At 36.0% G+C, this 20,615-nt stretch overlaps 1 protein-coding gene across 1 annotated transcript in view; it reads right to left on the bottom strand.

The window, feature by feature from the left end:
- Positions 1-20,615, bottom strand: part of ATP10D (ATPase phospholipid transporting 10D (putative)) — a 165,065-nt gene that overhangs the window by 55,976 nt on the left and 88,474 nt on the right. The window contains exon 10 of the mRNA XM_077136785.1: positions 4,663-4,901. Within this exon, the coding sequence (XP_076992900.1) occupies positions 4,663-4,901 (239 nt within the window). The remainder of the gene's footprint in view (positions 1-4,662; positions 4,902-20,615) is intronic.

The raw sequence follows: 20,615 nt of genomic DNA, 5'->3' as shown, positions 1-20,615 counted from the left end.
AAGGGCATACCGTGTTCATGGATTGGAAGACTAAATATAGTTAAGATGTCAATCCTACCTAAATTGATTTACAGATTCAATGCAATACCAATCAAAATCCCAACAACTTATTTTTCGGAAATAGAAAAACCAATAAGCAAATTTATCTGGAAGGGCAGGGTGCCCCGAATTGCTAAAAGTATCTTGAGGAAAAAAAACCAAGCTGGAGGTCTCATGCTGCCGGACTTTAAGGCATATTATGAAGCCACAGTGGTCAAAACAGCATGGTATTGGCATAAAGATAGATGTATCGACCAATGGAATTGAATAGAGTGCTCAGATATAGACCCTCTCATCTATGGACATTTGATCTTTGATAAGGCAGTCAAGCCAATTCACCTGGGACAGAACAGTCTCTTCAATAAATGGTGCCTAGAGAACTGGATATCCATGTGCAAAAGAATGAAAGAGGACCCGTATATCACACGCTATACAAAAGTTAACTCAAAATGGATCAAAGATCTAAACATTAGGTCTAAGACCATAAAACAGTTAGAGGAAAATGTAGGGAGATATCTCATGAAGCTTACAATTGGAGGCCGTTTTATGGACCTTAAACCTAAAGCAAGAGCACTGAAGAAGGAAATAAATAAATGGGAGCTCCTCAAAATTAAACACTTTTGTGCATCAAAGAACTTCATCAAGAAAGTAGAAAGACAGCCTACACAATGGGAGACAATATTTGGAAACGACATATCAGATAAAGGTCTAGTATCCAGAATTTATAAAGAGATTATTCAACTCAACAACAAAAAGACAGCCAACCCAATTACAAAATGGGAAAAAGACTTGAACAGACACCTATCAGAAGAGGAAATACAAATGGCCAAAAGGCACATGAAGAGATGCTCAATGTCCCTGGCCATTAGAGAAATGCAAATCAAAACCACAATGAGATATCATCTCACACCCACCAGAATGGCCATTATCAACAAAACAGAAAATGACAAGTGCTGGAGAGGATGCGGAGAAAGAGGCACACTTATCCACTGTTGGTGGGAATGTCAAATGGTGCAACCACTGTGGAAGGCAGTTTGGCGGTTCCTCAAAAAACTGAATATAGAATTGCCATACTACCCAGCAATACCATTGCTAGGTATCTACTCAAAGGACTTAAGGGCAAAGACACAAACGGACATTTGCACACCAATGTTCACAGCAGCATTATTTACAATTGCAAAGAGATGGAAACAGCCAAAATGTCCATCAACAGACGAGTGGCTAAACAAACTGTGGTATATACATATGATGGAATATCATGCAGCTTTAAGACAGGATAAACTTATGAAGCATGTAATAACATGGATGGACCTAGAGAACATTATCCTGAGTGAGACTAGCCAAAAACTAAAGGACAAATACTGTATGGTCCCACTGATGTGAACCGACATTAGAGAATAAACTTGGAATATGTCATTGGTAACAGAGACCATCAGGAGTTAGAAACAGGGTAAGATAATGGGTAATTGGAGCTGAAGGGATACAGACTGTGCAACAGGACTAGATACAAAAACTCAAAAATGGACAGCACAATACTACCGAATTGTAATGTAATTATGTTAAAACACTGAATGAAGCTGCATCTGAGCTATAGTTTTTTGTTTGTTTGTTTGTTTGTTTTTATATATATATTTTTTGTATTTTTTATTTTTATTTTTTCTCTATATTATCATTTTATTTCTTTTTCTGTTGTCTTGCTATTTCTTTTTCTGAATCGATCCAAATGTACTAAGAAATGATGATCATACATCTATGTGATGATATTAAGAATTATTGATTGCATATGTAGAATGGAATGATTTCTAAATGTTGTGTTAGTTAATTTTTTTTTTAATTAATAAAAAAAAAATTTATAGGATGCAGCAAAGGCAGTGCTAAGAGGGAAATTTATTGCCCTAACTGCCTATATCAAAAAAGAAGAAAGAGCAAAAATTGAGGAATTAACAGTCTACTTGAAAGAACAAGAGAAAGAACAGCAAACTAACCCCAAAGTAAGTAAAAGGAAAGAAATAATGATGATTAGAGCAAAATAAATGAAATTGAGACCATGAAAACAATCAACAAAACCACCAGCAAAACAACAGCATGAAAATCAACAAAACTAAAAGTTGGTTCTATGAGAAAATCAATAAGATTGATGGATCCTTAGTGAGGTTGACAAAAAGAAGAAGAGAGAGCATGCAAATAAATAAAATCAGAAATGGAAGAGGAAACATAACCACTGACTCTGCAGAAATAAAGAAAGTAATGAGAGGATACTATGAATAACTTTATGTGAATAAACTTGACAATGTAGATGAAATGGACAACTTTCTAGAAAGGCATGAACAACCAACATTGACTCGAGAAGAAATAGATGACCTCAACAAACCAATCAGAAGTAAAGGAATTGAATCAGTCATTAAGAAGCTCCCCCAAAGGAAAAGTCCAGGACCAGATGGTTTCACATGTAAATTCTACCACACATTCAAAAAAGAATTGGTACCAATCCTGCTCAAACTCTTCAAAAAAATTGAAGAGGGAAAGCTACCTAATTCAATCTATGAAGCCAACATCACCCTCATAATAAAGCCAGACAAAGCTATTACAAAAAAAGAAAACTACAGATCAATCTCTCTAATGAATATAGATGAAAAAATCCTCAACAAAATTCTTGTAAATTTAATCCAGCAGCACATTAAAAGAATTATACACCATGACCAAGTGCAATTATTATCTATGCGACTGCATCTATAGGCATTTATCCTAAGATTTAAATCTTCCTTATTGAGATCCTGTACTACAAAATTTAATTTTGCTCCTTTTTAATAGGATGGACAGTGTCTCCGTTCTCTGAACTCCTATTACCCTGTCATCTTGCTTTAAATGATTCCACACCTATATGGAATGAACTTTCAAACTCCCCAGACAGTTTGAAAGTTACTTTAAAGTAAGGACTGTACATCACTGATCTCTGCATCCTTAAGTGAATTCCTGGCACATAGATAAGCAATAAAAGTTTATTGTACATTCTATGAAACATATTTTCATCTTATATTCCAACAGGCAAAGGGTGGAGAAAGAGACTAAAAAGACCATGGGAGAATGTGTAAACAAAGGTATAGAAGCTGAGAGAAGGGAGAGGTTGGAAAGTCTTCAGAAGGAAGGTGATATTTAAGATAATTGCTAGAAATATTTCACCAGATTTGGTGGCTAGAGTTAGACTGTGAGGGAGAATATATTCTAGATAGGGAAATGGCATGAATTTCACGAAGACATGAACCAGAGAATAATCATTTGTTATTAGGGAGGCTTCACCCAAGAAGAGGGCAAGGCTAGATCAGGAAATCGAGAAGGAGGAGCAGCACAGACTCAGCTGGTCGCTAATATTTTATCAATTTATAACAAAAAATGAGTCAACATGTGGTTAACCTCAGGTGGGTAGAAAAATGTAAACTATCTGTAAAGGATAGACAAATAGCTAAGATACAAGAAAATTTAAAACTATTTCTGGTATAGCCTTAGAATGAATGCAAAGGTGGGACTGTCTACATTCTTCTGTTATTTCTTTTTAGAAGTCAGAGAAAAATCAAGTGCATATATTTGAAATACTGTGACATATTGCAAAGAGATAAGGCAACAGGTTTATATCCTTAGATGCCAAGAATTAAACTGAGTTGGACTCCAGTGGCTGCAATTTACACTTGGTGGTAACTTTGAAAAGTGCCAGGAGATTCCCTCAGGGTCTTCTCTAGACAAAAGAGGACCTTGAGATCTATTCATACCAAAACTCAACTGGAAAAATTACACAACTTCAATATGAAAACACAAATGTTTCCTAATGCTATTATTCTTATCACACTAGCTACTTGAGGTGTCATCAAGCAGTTACCAATCTCATTGCTGGGGATACCCTGACAGTATAAGAGTTAATGAAATGAGAAAGGCAGAAAGGAAGTTGAAATTTTACAAAAGTAATTGTAAGTACAGCAAAGCTTTTGATTTTTAATTCTTTCACACAAGCATCTTTTCTCTGTTTCCCCATTTCCACAAGGTTCTCTGCTCTTTCTTCTATAAATTAGGCATGTTAATCAGTATGACCAGTCAGTTAGTTCCTGACACTTCCCCCTGGGACTCAGTAACACACCTGTTGAGCTCTGGAATGAAAATATTAGAAAATATCCCTCTGGGGGCTAGGAGTGGGAAGAGGTCACAGGTTTAGTAGGATTTGGGGCAAAGTTACAGAGAGATAAAAAGGTCTTGAAGGCACCAAAAGGTCTTGGGATTTCTGTGTCAAGTAGACATACTTGTCTGCCTAAGAGATAACTCTGGTAAACTTTGCTGTTTCTGTGAGTGAGTCATGATTTTTAGACGAAGGTACTGTCTTCAAGTTCAGACATGAAGACATAATTGGCCCTACCACAAATATATTTTTTGAGAAGCAATATGCTCTCTCTTAACATTGAAATACCTTTAAAAGTTAGGAAGTTGTTTATTTTGTTTGCATGGTGATCACACTGAATTGCACTTATGCAGTCTTTTCTTAGAAAAAGATAACCATGTTTGGCTCCATCATAATTACAAGGATGTTCTTTCATCATACATTATGGATGAATGAGATTCAAGTCACGCATTCACACTTACAATGGGGCTACTGAACGCAGCCTGTCTGGAATGAGGCACTTCACTGGTTCCTTCTCCACTTCCTACAGCCAAACAGCTTCCAGCAAGATGATTTGAAGGTTTACTTCCCAAAGGCCCATTATGAACTGTCCTGCAGCTGTGAACCCTCAATTTTGCCATATTGTTGAGGGAGCCACTGGGGGTGTCTGTAAAATCCTCATCTTCAGAGACAGCGTCCTGATAGGTCTCTAATCTCTTGGCTGAGGGACAAAAATCACATTGGGTCATTACCTAAGAAGAATAACTTGTGAGTTAAATATCAATCAGCTACTTAAACAGCTATTTTACACCCTCTGTTCCCTCTTTATACCTGGCCTCCAATACTTCTCCTAATCCCCTTAAATTAATACTTACCTCATACCTCTTCCTTTCTCTTCCCATCATCAAATCTATCACTCTACCTTCAGCTGTATTCATACTCTTTGCCTTTTCCCTCTGCTACTATAGATAAAGTTTCCATGCTCCTTACAAATGTCAAGTCCTCCCCTTGTGATATGAATCCCATCCTCTGGCCTTCTCCAGGACTTCCCCCTTACAATTTTCCAATCTCTCCTCAATTAATTCCATGCGTTCTGTCCCTATATTTTCACTGACATTAGTCTTTTCAAGGTCACCAAAGAGTTCCATAGTACTAAATCCAATGATTGTATCTTTGCACTTATCTTACCTGAACTCTTAGCAATATCAAACTTGGTTGGCCATTCTCTCCTTGAAATGCCTCTTTTGGTTTCTTTGATACTGCACTGAACTGTTTTTTTTTTCCTGCTTCAATGGCTGTTCCTTCATAGCCTCTTCTGCTGCTGTCCCCTCTCCTACTTAGCCCCCAAATACTGGAGAGTGATGACAGAACCTCCTTCTCTTTTCCACCAATACACTCTTCCTTGGTGATACCATCTAACCTATTGTCAGTGTGTACTTAACCACAAAATCTGTGTCTTCTGCTCTGACCCAGACTTATTAATCCCACTCCCTACTTGATACCTCCAATGGATGTCTAGAAGATTCTTCCACCAGAGATCTATCTGCATGCTTCATTCCCTCCCTTCCTTCAAGTCTCTTATCATGTCCCTTTTTCAGTGAAGACTTCCCATATCTGGTCATACTATTTATTATAGTTTTACCCTTGTGCTCCCCGCCCCCTTTTACTTTATTTCACTGTATAACACTTAATTTCCATCTGCATACTATATATTTTACTTAATTTTATTTCTGAATCATCTAATAAAATGTAAACTCTAAAAGGGCAGAGAATCTTGCCTGTTTTGTTCATGTAATATCTCCAGAGCTGAAAGCAGTGGCTGGTAAATACCCATTAAATATTTGTTTAGTAAATTAAAAAGTCTTCTTAAATTTAATGTGGCATAAACAACTCTCCCTCTCCCCACCCCAAACTGGCTCTCTTTCTTGTCTTCTCCATCTCTATAACTGGTACTTCTGTCTACCTAGTTACCTAAGCCAAAAATCTAGGATTCTCCTTGATTTTTCTCTTCTTTCCCATCTCCATATTCAAACCATTCCCAATCCCTGTCCACTATACATCCAAAACATATCCCAAATCTCTCCACTTTTCTCCATCTCCATTACCTTAGCCACCATCATCTCTCAACTGGACCAGTGTAATAGCCTCCTAACTCCTTGCCCTTCTGCAATCCATTGCTCAAACAGTAGCTAAGTGATCTTCCTAAAAGATAAAGCATGCCAGATTACTCCCTACTACATAAAACTCTCCAGGGGCTTCTCAACTCACTTAGAAAACAGTTTTAACTCCTCACCCTGGTTTACATATCTCAACATGATTGGATCCCTGCTGACCTCTCTCCTTTCTTGTCTCTTCTTGAGTCCCTTCCACTAAATTCTAGTCTCACTGGCTTTCTTTTCTTTGAAAATTTCCAAGCTTGTTACAGTCTTAGGGCCTCTATACTAGTTGCCTCCTCTTACAGGAAGGCTCTTGCCCCTGAATCTTTTAATAGTATGTCATACAGATTTAGACTTTAATTTTCCCACTTAGAGAGACCTTACCTGCCATCCAACTCAAAGTAACCATCCAATCATTCTATATCAAAAGTTCCTATTTTAATGGCCTGCAAAGCAGTTGTCATTATTTGATATTTTTCTTGATTTTAAAATATTAATTAATCTGAAATTATTTTCTCCACTAGAAGCTCTGTGAGAGCAAGGACCTTGTGTGCCTTGTTTATCACTGTATCCAGTGTCTGCAATATAAGGGAGAGAAGCAATAAAATGTGCTTACTGGGTTGCTTGGTGTTTGAATTTAACCCAAGACCCACTACTGAATAAAGTATAGCTGTGGACAAGTTACTTTATAGAATGAAGACTACCTGCATGCTCTATTTACTTTACTAATTTTGTCAGTATTTTTAAGGGCAAGAATAGGCTAAGAGGTATTGTGGTGATCTTGGATTCTAGCACCAACTCTTCCAAAGATTATGTGGCTTTCAGGGAAATATTTCCTCTCTTCTCCAAGGCACATTAGGCAATTGCCACAGCAATTTTTAGTTGTTCCAAGTAGGGGAAGGGTGCAAATGGCATTCATTGGGTAGAGGATAAGGTTGCTTCCTAACATCCTTGTTTTCTCACTGGCAGAATGAACAATTGGGATTCAGCGATTTCTAGATCCTTTTGTTTCATTACATTCTCTGTCTAAATAATACTGAAGCTTCTCTTCTATGTACTTCATAGGATACGTGAAGTTACTTCTCCAACTTTTTCACTCTCTTTTACCCTGTATAACCTGTTGCCTTCAAAAAGTGGCCCATTCATTTATTATCTTCCATTCTTAGCTTCTCTACTCTCGTTTGTGCCGGAAAAGTCCATACTCTTCCTTTCTACGTATACAAATCCTAAATGCCTTTAAGAACTTAGTTCAAATGCCATCTCCTCAACAGAGACCTCCACAACTTACCAGCTCTCATCCACACCACTCATTGGGCATTTATAGTTTTCATGCATTATGCTGCTTATATGCCAGGCGTTTGTTTCTTTCAATCATTAGAACAGTCTTCTGAGATAGTTAGTATTAATATTCCCATTATTGAAATAAATCAAATTTTAAGTAATTTGCCACAGCTTATATATGTGGTACAGATCAATTTTATACCCAGTTCTTGTTAGATTCAACAGCCTGTGCTCTGAGTTCTTACGCACTGCTGTTTCTAAGTAGAATCATATATGTTAACATGTATTATTCCTTGTAATTTTAAATGGCCAGTTTTCTCTATTTGATTTCAATGAGTCTATGTTTCATAGTTTAAATAAATAAATATTTATTAAATAAAAGTTTAATAAATAACTAAATGAATAAATAGACATATGAACGAAATATTCCTAGCATCAAGAGGAAGTTGCGGGGGAGGGACTTAGCATTAATCGAGTACCTTCTATTGATCAATCACCTGGCTAAGTCCTTTATATCAGTATTATACATTTCCATATCTTTGTCAAAGTGATTCCACGAAGCAGAAATTATCACTCTCCCACTTTCATCTCAGGAAACTAAAACCCAGAGAGATTATATATTTTTACAATGGTTAAGCAATCAGTTGCAGGTACAACTGGGATTTGAACTTTGGTCTTCTTGATGTCAAAGCCAGTACATGTATCTACCACATTGTATCTTCTTAGCACTGACTTATATATAATAGGTTTGCTCAGTGGTTCTCAACCTGGGGTGAAACTGCCCATCTCCAGGGACGTCTGGCAACTGCCGTAGCAATTTCTGGTTGTTGCAACTAGGGAAAGGGTGCAAATGGCATTCACTGGGTAGAGGCTAAGGTTGCTTCCTAACATCCTACAGTGTATAGGACAGTCTGCCACAACAAAGAGTCATCTACCCTAAAATGTCAATAGTGCTGAGGTTGAGAAATCCTTGGCTTGCTCAAGAAATTTATTGATAACATGATATCATTTTCAAAAATAGAGTGCTACAGGGGGGTGTAAGGGTTGTTCAGTGGTAGAGTTCTTGCCTGCCCTGCAGGAGACCTGGGTTCAATTCCCAGTCTGTGCACTTCTCAAAAACAGACAAGCAAAACAAACACAAAACATTCAACAAATGGTGCTGCAACAACGGGGAGATACTCACATGGAAAAATAATGAAACATGACTCCACCATATGCACACACAAAAAAGAAAAATAGAGTGCCACAATACACATGAAAACATTCAGACTGTACTTCAGGATCATGCAACTTCTAGCCATCTTAAGGAAATCAGTCATTATGCAAAAATGTAATTAGAATAATGAGAGATAACTCAGCTATTGCTGTAGGACAAACTTGCTCAATAAGAAGAAATGAAAAAGTGAAATTAAGAAAACAGAGCGAGTCATAAGGAAGTATAGATTAAACTTTAATAATTTTACAGTATGTTTTTGCATGAGGAAGAACAAAGGAATGTCATTATTGCAGGGTGCTGAAAATAGATGATAATTAATACTTTAAAATGTCACCTTATGTGTGAGACTAAAGCAAAAAATGTTTATTTGTTACAAAATTAATATTTTGACTAGAGCATTTCCTAATATAACTCATGTAGATAGTTTGATTGAATGTCATAAGTACTTGGAATCTCAGGTAGGACATGAGATTTTGTTGGTTTGTCCAGGTGATGCCCTGATGAATCCCAGAGTGATTTGATCAGTGACTGGAAAAGTATTTGCAAGCCCCCTTTGGGGAATGGTGAGAGTGGGGAGAAATTCAACTTCCCCAAGTTGAATTCTTGATATTCTCACAAGCAGTGTGGGCAACCAAAGCTATAGGCTGAGCCCCCAGTCTTGGGGTTTGTTCATATGAAACTTAACCCCACAAAGGATAGGTCAAGTCTACTTAAAATTTAGGCCTAAGAGTCACCCCCAAGAGAGCCTCTTTTGTTGCTCAGATGTGGCCTCTCTCTCAGCCAACATGACGAGCAGTCTCACCACCCTCCCCTTCTCTGCATGGGTATGACTCCCAGGGATGTGGACCTTCCTGACAATGTGGGACAGAGATCCTGGAATGAGCTGAGACTCAGCATCAAGGGACTGAGAAAAACCCTAGAATGGGCTGAGAATTAACATCAAGGGATTGAGAGAACCTTCTCGACCAAAGGGGGAAGAATGAAATGAGACTAAGTGTCAATGGCTGAGAGATTCCAGAGTCGTGAGGTTATCCTGGAGGTTATTCTTATGCATTAAGTAGATATCACCTTGTTGTTCAAGATGTAGTGGAGAGGCTGGAGGGAACTGCCTGAAAATGCAGAGCTGTGTTCCAGTAGCCATGTTTCTTGATGATGATTGAACAATGATATAGCTTTCACAATGAGACTCTGTGAATGTGAAAACCTTGTGTCTGATGCTCCTTTTAGCTACTGTATCAACAGAAGAGTAGAACATATGGAATAAAAATAAATAATAGGGGGAACAAATGTTAAAATAAATTTAGTTTGAAATGCTAGTGGTAAATGAAAGCGAGGGGTAAGGGGTATGGTATGTATAATCTTTTTTTCTCTGTTATCGTTTTATTTCTTTTTCTGTTGTCTTTTTATTTCTTTTTCTAAATCGATGCAAATGTTCTAAGAAATGATGAATATGCAACTATGTGATGATATTAAGAATTACTGATTGTATATGTAGAATGGAATGATATCTTAATGTTTTGTTTGTTAATTTTTTTAATTAATAAAAAAAGTTTAAAAAAATAATTTTACAGTAAGGCAAATAAGTAAATAGACCTGCAAAATTACAATATGATGTAGAAAACAAAGCTATTAGAGTTAGATTTCTAGATTTCAAAAATTGGGGTTTAGAAGCAGGAGTTTACTATCATATTGATAGTCACTGTCTTTCCAACTGGCCATGTAACACTTATCTTGAAGTAGCTTAAATTAAGTCCCCACGAATGCTTCATAGTGGGGCATGAGTCCTTGCCTTCTGATTAGAAAGAGTTAATATGCAAAGATGCTAATCTTTTCTGTGAATCTAAAACTATTCTAAAATTAAAATCCTATTTTAAATCTTATTTTAGTAGTCTTTTAAAGCAGTGCTTTAAAAATTTAATATGATATAAATCACCTGGGGATTTTGTTAAAATGCAGAGTTGGATTCAGGCTCTGAAGTGAGGTATTCAATTCTGCATTTCTAATACACTCCCAGGTGATGCTGATGCTGCTATTCAGTGGCCCACACTTTTAAGGACCAAGATTGTAAAACATATAATGATATTGTCACATGTGTTTAGTTCAGCTACATATGTGTAAGGGGTTATTTCCAAGCAGCAATATTCTTTATGGAAATATCTCTTAAGCAAAACCTATGAGAGAAAACTTTGAAACATTAAAACAAAGATACACTGTTAAACAGATTTGATTTTAGTGAAAATAATATGTCTCAGATTAGGTTCTGATGAAACCTAGCCCCATACCTTTAGTCCCTTTCCAATTTAGGGTATGTGTGTACATGTACTTGTTTTTATATTGCAGAAAATAAAGTCCTGAAGCTCTGGAGATGTCTATAGTGGAAAAGTGTTTACAAGTCAAAATAGCACCTTCTAGAAGTAGCACAACACTTCATGGCTCACAAACCGGTGCTTGATCACTTGTAGCCCAGTCAGGACAACATTTGATTCTTAGTTACTCAGCATCATCTCATAATGAGGGGCCATATTTCAGGGATTAGGATGGGAGTGGAGGAGAGGGCACTTATTAACCTTCTAAAATGATACAAATACAAAATTTTAAATGTGACGCATACAAAAATTAATGCAGCATTCTCCATCGCATATTTTATGAAACATTATTGCTGCAAGATGATTCTGGACAATAGAGATATATGGTCAAATGTGTTTGGAAAACACTAACCACACACATGAGCACAGAAGTTTAGCTACTAAGAGCAAATAAATGGTGACAACCTAGACGAAGGGGGATTAGTTACATACATTATGGCATATTCTTACAATGGCTTATAACCTAACTGTGGAAGATGAAATTACGGAAACACAGCTAGAGAATGGAAAGGCAGTTATGATAAAATATTAAGTGAAAAATGGTTATAAAAGTAAAAAGTGCACTGTTATGCCACTTTTGTTTTAAAAACATACACACACACAATATGAACAGGGAAAAAGACTCAAAAAGAATGCACTGAAATGCTAGGAGTGAACTATTCTGGGCCGTGGGGTTGTTAGTGTTTTTAAAATTTTTCTGCTTTTAAAATTTTGGGGCCTATCTGAATTTTTCTGTAATTAATATTTATTTACTAATAAAAACTACTCTAAAACAAGATGAAATGTAACACATAGCATCATGATATCCATATTTACATGATGATTATGTGAAAATGTGAAAGACAGAAGAAAAGCCCCTCAGTTTCCCACATGCCTCACTGAGTACCTCCTTAAGCTGCAGAGAACAGTTGGCTATAAAGCACTTAAGCTGAGCAGACCAGGAAAGCGAAGCTTCAAGAACTCATCAAAGGCTTCTGGCGCCTTTCTTGACCCTCTCCCCAGGGCTCTCTGGGGCTGGTTTGCACCCCCTTCAAGGGTCCCTGGTCCTGTTTTGGCTGGAAAATACTGACATGGGAAAGTACTCTCTGGGTTGGCCCTCCTCCCAGAATTTTCCCAGCAAGCAAAGTCATCTAGAGTTAAGAAAATGGTTTAAAAAAAAAAAAAGAAACTGTAGAGACAAAACAAAAACAAACAGAACACATTAAGATTCTGAGAGAAGGAACAGAGAAAAGGAAGCTTTCTCCTGGGAATGAAACAATTGCACAACCAGTGCAATCTTAAAATTCCAAGACAAGAATCAGATGAAGCAGAGCTGGAAAACTGTGATCAGAAAACACAAGCAATTCTAAAGTTCTAGAATAAGTTGAACCAAATGTCAAAGAAGAGCCTTAATACAAAGACAATCAACAATAAAATTCTAGGCAGGAGAGAGAACCTGACCTTTAGAGTAAACTCAACACGATAATCAGATGATAAGACATCAGCAAAAATTACAAACCATAGTAAGAAACAGGAAGACATAGACCAGTCATAGCAATACATTAAAACTTCAGAGGAGACAGAATTTGGAACAACCAGACAAAGAAAGTTCAAACAAATCTCTTAAATCAATTCAAGGAGTTGTAGGAAAGTATGGCTAAAGAGATAAAGGTTAAGAAGACACTGGGTGAGCATAAAGAATTTGAGTATAAAAAGAAACATACCAGAAATTATGGGAATGAAAAGCAAAATAGAAGAGATTAAAAATATGCTAGATACATACAACAGAAGATTTGAACAGGCATAAGAAAGAATCACAGAATTTGAAGATAGGACAATTGAAATCATATAGTCAGAAGAACAGATAGCAAAAAGAAGAGAAAAATAGAGAACTGCCTCAGGGATTTGAGTGACAGCACAAAGAGTACATGTGTTACGGGTGTCCCAGAAGGAGAAGAGAAAGAAAAAGGGGCAGAAAGAATATTTGAGGACAATAATAGTCAGAAGGTTCTGAAATTTTATGAAAAACATAAATATGCATGTTCAAAAAGCACAATATACTCTAAACAGAATAAATCCTGACAGACCTGCTCTGAGACACATACTAATCTGAATATCAAACGCCAAAGGTAAAGAGAATCCTGAAAGCAGCAAGAGAAAAGTGACTTATCACATACAAGGAAATTATGAGAAAGATTGGAAAGAGATATTCCATGCTAACAGTTTCCATGCTAAAAGCAACCAAAAAAGAGCTGTGCTGATATTGGAAAAAAATAGACTTTAAATTTAGAACTATTAGAAGGGGCAAAGAAGGACATTATATAATAGTAAAAGGAAAAATCTTAAAAGAAGAAATAAAATCATAACTAATTATGCACCTAATCATAGTGCTTCAAAACAGATGAGGCAAACACTGGTAAAAATTAAAGGAAAATATTGACACTGTTACAATAATAGTTGGAGACTTCAACACAACACTCTCATCAATAGACAAAGCATCTATACAGAGGATTAATTAAGAAACTGAGAACTTGAATATTATGGTAAATGAAGCAGACCTAATAGACATGAAGTACACTGCACCACAAAACCAGCAGGATACACATTCTTCTTAAGTGTTCATGGATCATTCACTCAATAAATTTAAAAAGATGGAAATTATACAAAGCATCTTCTCTGACCATGATGGAATGAAGCTGGAAATCAATAATAGGCAGAGAACTGGAAAAATCGCAAACATATGGAAGTTAAATAACAGACTATTAAACAATCAATGAGTAAAGAAGAAATTGTGAGAGTAATTGATAACATCTAAAGACGAATGAAAATGAGAACACAACATATCAAAACATATGGGATTTAGTGAAAACAGTGCTGAGAGGGAAATTTTTAGCTCTAAATGCTTACATTAGAAAAGAATACAGGAATGCATGGGGAGTTCAGTGGCTAGAATGCCCTCGTTCCATGTGGAAGACCCGGGTTCGATTTCCGGTGCCTGCCCATGCCAAAAAAAAAAAAAGAATACAGAGCCCAAATCAAAGACCTAACCGTACACCTGGAAGAACTAGAGAGAGAACAACAATCTAATCCCAAAACAAGCAAAGGAAAGAAATAACAAAGACTAGAGCAAAAATAAATGAAATTGAGAACAACAACAGAGAGAATCAACAAAATCAAAAGTTGGTATTTGAGATCAATAAAATTGAGAGACCCTTAGCTAGACTGACAAAGCAAAAAAGAAAAAAGGTGCAAATAAATAAAATCAGAAATGAGATATTACTACTGACACCACAGAAATAAAAGTATCACAGGAGGGTACTATGAACAGCTGTATGCCAACAAATTAGACAACTTACATGAAATGGACAAATTCCTAGAAACACATGAACAACCTACACTGACACTGGAAGAAAAAGAAGACCTCAACAGACCAATCATGAGTAAAGATATTGAATAAGTCATCAAAAAGCTCCCAAAAAACAAAAGCCCAGGACCAGACAGCTTCACAGGTGAATTCTACCAATCATTCCAAGAAGAATTAATATGACTCCTGCTCAAACTCAACCAAAAAATTAAAGAGGAGGGAACATTATGTATACAACTCTATGAAGCAAATATTACCATTTACCAAAGCCAGATAAAGATACTACAAGAAAAGAAAATTACAGACCAACTTCTCTACTGAATATAGAAACAAAAATCCTCAATAAAATACTTGCATATTGAATTCAACAGGACATTAAAAGAATTATACACCATGATCAAGTGGGTTTTACCCCAGGTATGCAAGGGTAGTTTAACGCAAGAAAATCAACTAAGGTAACACATCACATTAACCAAAACCACATAAGATTGACTCAGAAAAGGCATTTGACAAAATTCAGCATCCTTTCTTGATAAAAACAATTCAAAACATAGGAACAGAAGGAAACTTCCTAAACATGATAACAGACATACATGAAAAACCCGCAGCTAACATTGTATTCAATGATGTAAGACTGAAAGCTTTCCCTCTAAGACTGGGAACAAGACAATGATGCCTACTGCCACCACTGCTATTCGACATTGTGCTAGATGTTCCAGCTAGAATAGTTAGGCAAGAAAAGGTTACAAAAGGCATCCAAATTGGAAAGGAAGATGAATAGCTTTCCCTATTGGGAGATGACATTCCTATATGTAGAAACTCCAAAACAATTTACAGCAAAGCCACTAGAGCTAATCAACAAATTCAGCAAAGTGGCTGGATAAAGGATCATCAGAGAAAAGTCAGTAGTGTCTCTATACACTAGTAATGAGCAATCTGAGTTGGAAATCAAGAAAAAGTTCCATTTATAATGGCAACTAAAAGAATCAAATACCTGGGAATAAATTTAAGCAATGATGAAAAGGACTTGTACACAGAAAACTACAAAACTGTTAAAAAGAAATCAAGGGGGCGGGCCACGGTGGCTCAGCAGGCAAGAATGCTTGCCTGCCATGCCAGAGGACCCGGGTTCGAGTCCCCGTGCCTGCCCATGTAAAAAAAAAAAAAAACAAAAAACAAATCAAGGAAGACCTGAATGAATGGAAGCACATCCTATATTCATGGGTTGGAAAACTAAATATTGTTAAGATGTCAATTCTACCCAAATTGATTTACAGATTCAATGAAATCCCAATCAAAATTCCAACAGCCTACTTTTCAGATATGGGAAAGCCAATTATCAAATTAATTTGGAAGTAGAAGGAGTCTGAATAGCCAAAACCATCTTGAAAAAGAAGAATGAAGTTGGAGGAGTCACACTCCTGAATTTTTTTTTTTTAACGTGGGCAGCCACCAGGAAACAAACCTAGGTCTCCAGCATGGCAGGTGAAAATTTTGCCACTGAGCCATTATCGCACTGCCCCACACTTCCTGATTTTAAAGCATATTACAAAGCTGCAGTGATCAAAAGAGTATGGTAGTGAAATAAAGAGATATTGACCAACAGAATCAAATTAAAGTTCAGAAATAGACCTTTACTTCTATAACCAATTGATATTTGACACAGCTGCCAACTCCACAAAATGGAGACAATAGATTTTAACAAATAGTGCTGGGAGAACTGTATATCCATATGCAAAAGAACAAAAGTGAAAACCCCTATATCATACCTTATACGAATATTAACTCAAAATGGATGAGAGAGCTAAATATAAGACCACAAAACTCCTAGAAGAAAATGTAGAGAAGGATCTTCAAGATCTTGTGGTAGGCAATGATTTCTTAGACTTTATGCTCAAAGCAGAAGCAATGAAAAAAGAATAGATAAATGGGATCTCCTCAAAATTAAGAAATTCTGTGATTAAAGGACAAAAGAACATGAAAAGACAGCTAACTCAAAGGGCAAAAATATCTGGAAAACACATATCCAATAAGGACTTAACATCCAAAATATACAAAGAAAACCTACAATTCAACAATAAAAAGACAAGCCATCCAATTTAAAAATGGGCAAAAAGAATCAAATAGACATTTTTCCAAAGAGGATATAGAAATGGCTAAAAACTACAGGAAAAGATATTCAACATCACTTAGCTATCAGGGAAATGCAAATGAAAAGCAAAAGGAGACATCATTTCATACCTACTAGAATAGCCACTATTTAAAAACAAAAACCAGAAAACTGCTGGAGAGGACATGGAGATACAGGAACACTTATTCACTGCTGGTGGGAATGCAGAATGGTACAGCAGTTGGGGCAGACAGGAAGTTCCTCAGGAAGCTAAGTATAGGACTGCCGTGTGATCTGGCAATCCCACTGCTAGATATATACCCAGAAGAACTGACAGCAGGACTGAACAGACATTTGCACACCAATGTTCACAGCAGCCTTATTCGCAATTGCCAAAAGATGGAAATAAATGTGTATCAACCAATGAATGGACAAACAAAATGTGATATATAAATATACCTCCGATGCAATATTATTCAGCTTAAGCAGGAATGAAGCCCTGATGCATGAGTCACACATGGATGAAACTTGAGGACATTATGTTGCATGAAATAAGCCAGACACAAAAGGACAAATACTGTATGATCTCACTGATATGAACTAGGTATAATAAGCACACTCATAAAGTTAGAATCTAGATATAATTTACCAGGGGACAGAATGGGGTTAGAGAAAGGGGATTTGATGCTTACCTTGTACAGAATTTCTTTTTAGGTTGATTGTAAAGGTTGGGAAATGGATGGTAGTGATGGTAGCACATTATCGTGAGTGTAGTTAGCAGTGTCTGTGAATGTGGTTGAAAGGGGAAGTTTTGGGCCGTGTATATTCCTAGAAGGAAAGCTAGAAGTCAAAACATGGGACTATACTGCACAGAGAGCCATGTGGTGGACTGTGGTTAATAGGACAAATATAGGGAGGTTCCTTCTTGAATTGTAACAAATGTCTGAGTCTATTACAAGGTGTTAATAATAGGGTGATATAAGGGAAAATATACCTAACATAAACTATGGACTAGAGTTACCAGTAATATTTCAATATTCTTTCATCAAGTGTAACAAAGTACCACATTAATGCAAAGTGTCAATAACAGGGGGGTTATGGAAACATTGTATATTCTACATGACTTTTCTATAAAACTACAACTTCTCTAATTATAAAAATAATTATAATAATTAAAAAACATTATGCTAAGTGAAAGGAACCAGACACAAATACTACAGATTGTATGATTCCATTTATATGAAATGTAAATATAAATTTATGGAGACAGAATTAGATTAGGGTTATGTAGGGTTGAGGAAGGATAGAGGAATTGAGAGCTTACTGCTAAGGGTATGAGATTTTTCTGTTTGAAGTAATGTAATGCAAATGTTCTAAAATGGATTACGGTGCTAAATGTACAACTTTGTGATTATGTTAAAAGCTGCTGACTGTACACTTTGAATGGATTGCATGATATGTGAATATATGCCAATAAAACTGCTTTAAAATATATATATGTACATGCACACATATAAATATTTGTACTTAGGAGAAAATATAATGTAATATATATTTTAAAAACACTGGGTGGGGTGGGATGTCGAAGCTTGCAACTAACTACTGGCAGAAATCACAAAATGTGAAAATTGATAAGATATACTTAATAAAAGCACTTATTCACAGCTGGTGGGAATGTAACATGGTACAGCCACTGTGGAAGATGGTTTGGCAGTTCTTCAGGAAGCTTAGAGGTGCCTTATGACCCAGCAATCCCACTATGTAGGATGCAACTAGAAGATCTGAAAACAGGGATGTGAACAGACATTTGCACACCAGTGTTCACAGCAACATTACTCACAATTGCCAAAAGATGGAAACAACTCAAGTGTCCATCAACAGATGAGTGGATAAATAAAATGTGATATATAGATATATATTTGATGCAATATTATTCAGCTCTAAGAAGGAATGAAGTCCCGATGCATGCTACAAACATGAATGAACCTTGAGGATATTATGTTGAGTGAAATAAGCCAGACACAAAAGGATAAATGTTGCATGATCTCACTGATATGAACTAATTATAATATGCAAACTCATAGACAGAAAACATAGAATGCAGGTTACCAGAAAATAGAATGAGGCTAAAGATGGGAAGTGGTTGCTTAGTATGTTCAGAATGTTTAATCAGGTTGAACTTAAACGTTTGGAAATGGACAGAGGTAACAGTAGCACATTATTGTGAGAATTATTAGCAGGTGCTAAATGGCGTGTGAGTGTGGTAGAAAGGAGGAACTTTTGAGTCACATATGCAACCAGAATTTTAGTCACGTATGTAACCAGAAGGAAAGATAGAAGTTAAAACATGGGAATGTATAACACAGTGAATCTTCTCGTGGGCCATGTCCATGATTAACTGTACAAATAAAAAAAAAGTTCTTTCATGAACTAGAACAAATGTACAACACTACTACAAGGAGTTAATAATAGAGGAGTTTATGGAAAAAATGTGCCTATTGCAAACTATGGACTATAGTTAACAGTAATATATATATATATTTTTTTACATGGGCAGGCATCAGGAATTGAACCCAGGTCCTCTGGCATGGCAGGCAAGCATTCTTGCCTGCTGAGCCACTGTGGCCTGCCTATTTACAGTAATATTTTAATAACCTTTCATCAACAGGGACAAATGTACCATGCCAATACTATGGGTCAATAATGGGGGTTAAGAGGTACAGGGGGATTTGGGTTTTTTCTTTTTATTTCTTTTCTGGAGTAATGAAAATGTTCTAATATTGATCATGGGACTGTATGCACAACTGTGTGATGATACTGTGAGCCAGTGACTGTATCCTTCAGATGATGTGTATGGTGTGTGAGTATATCTAAATAATATATATATATATATATATATATATATATATATATATATATATATATATATATATATATATATAACAAGGCAGTGTTGTCTTAAGCCACTCATCTTGTGGTAATTTGTTATGTAGCAATAGGAAACTAATCCAACGAAAAATGATGAAACAGGAAAATCTTTGCACGTATAGGGGAAAAGGATACTCTCAGGATTGATATTCAAATTATTTAACAATTGATGCAAAGCAGGGACACGAATGAGAATGCCTAGACTGCAACGGGTCTGAACATCAGCCCTTCCCTTAATAGATAAAACCTCTTATGGATTACTAAAAATAAGAAACCTTTTTGTAAAAGAAGAGAAAAAGACCTGAATGGTTTACTAAGAAAATTCAAATGGCCAATAAACATAGAAAGCTAAACATCTCATTTCTAATCAGAGACAAATCAAAATCAAACAAATTAAAAGGAGTAATTTCATCTTCTGATGACTGGGCATGAAAAATGGCCATTTATTTTTCTGGGTTGCTAGATGGTAAATTGGCACAATATGTTGGAAGAAAATTTTGCAGAATTCATAAAAATTTTACACTTGCCTACCTTGTGATTCAACAATAGTGCATCTAGGAATTTATTTGATAAAAATGATTGTATAAATACCATGTGCAAAAATGCATACTACACACTGAATTTTCTTTTATTTAATCCATCATCATTTGTATCTTGTTTATCTATCCTCTCTCAATGAACTATAAGCTACATAAGATCAAGGACACTGTCTATTTTGCTAATAAACATATACTCAGCAACTTATATGGCACATAGTAGAAGCTCACAAGATATCTGTTGATTGAATACTTAATATTCATTGCTAGTGCTGGTATAATAGCAAAGAAAACAGCCCACTAAGCAAAGCAAACTAAGCTTGACCACACACAGTATAATACTATGCACTTAATGTTAATTAAATTATGAACTGACATTGGAAAAAAAATCTGTGAGATATTGTTGAATAAAAGAAGCAAACTGAAAACAGTATTATAACATGTTCTTATTCATAAAAGGGAAAAATGTATAACTGTATATGTTCACATATAGAGATAA

This window comes from Tamandua tetradactyla, chromosome 19, assembly GCF_023851605.1.
Source record: "Tamandua tetradactyla isolate mTamTet1 chromosome 19, mTamTet1.pri, whole genome shotgun sequence".
Taxonomy (NCBI): Eukaryota; Metazoa; Chordata; class Mammalia; order Pilosa; family Myrmecophagidae; genus Tamandua; species Tamandua tetradactyla.
This window is presented reverse-complemented; position numbering and strand designations above follow the sequence as displayed.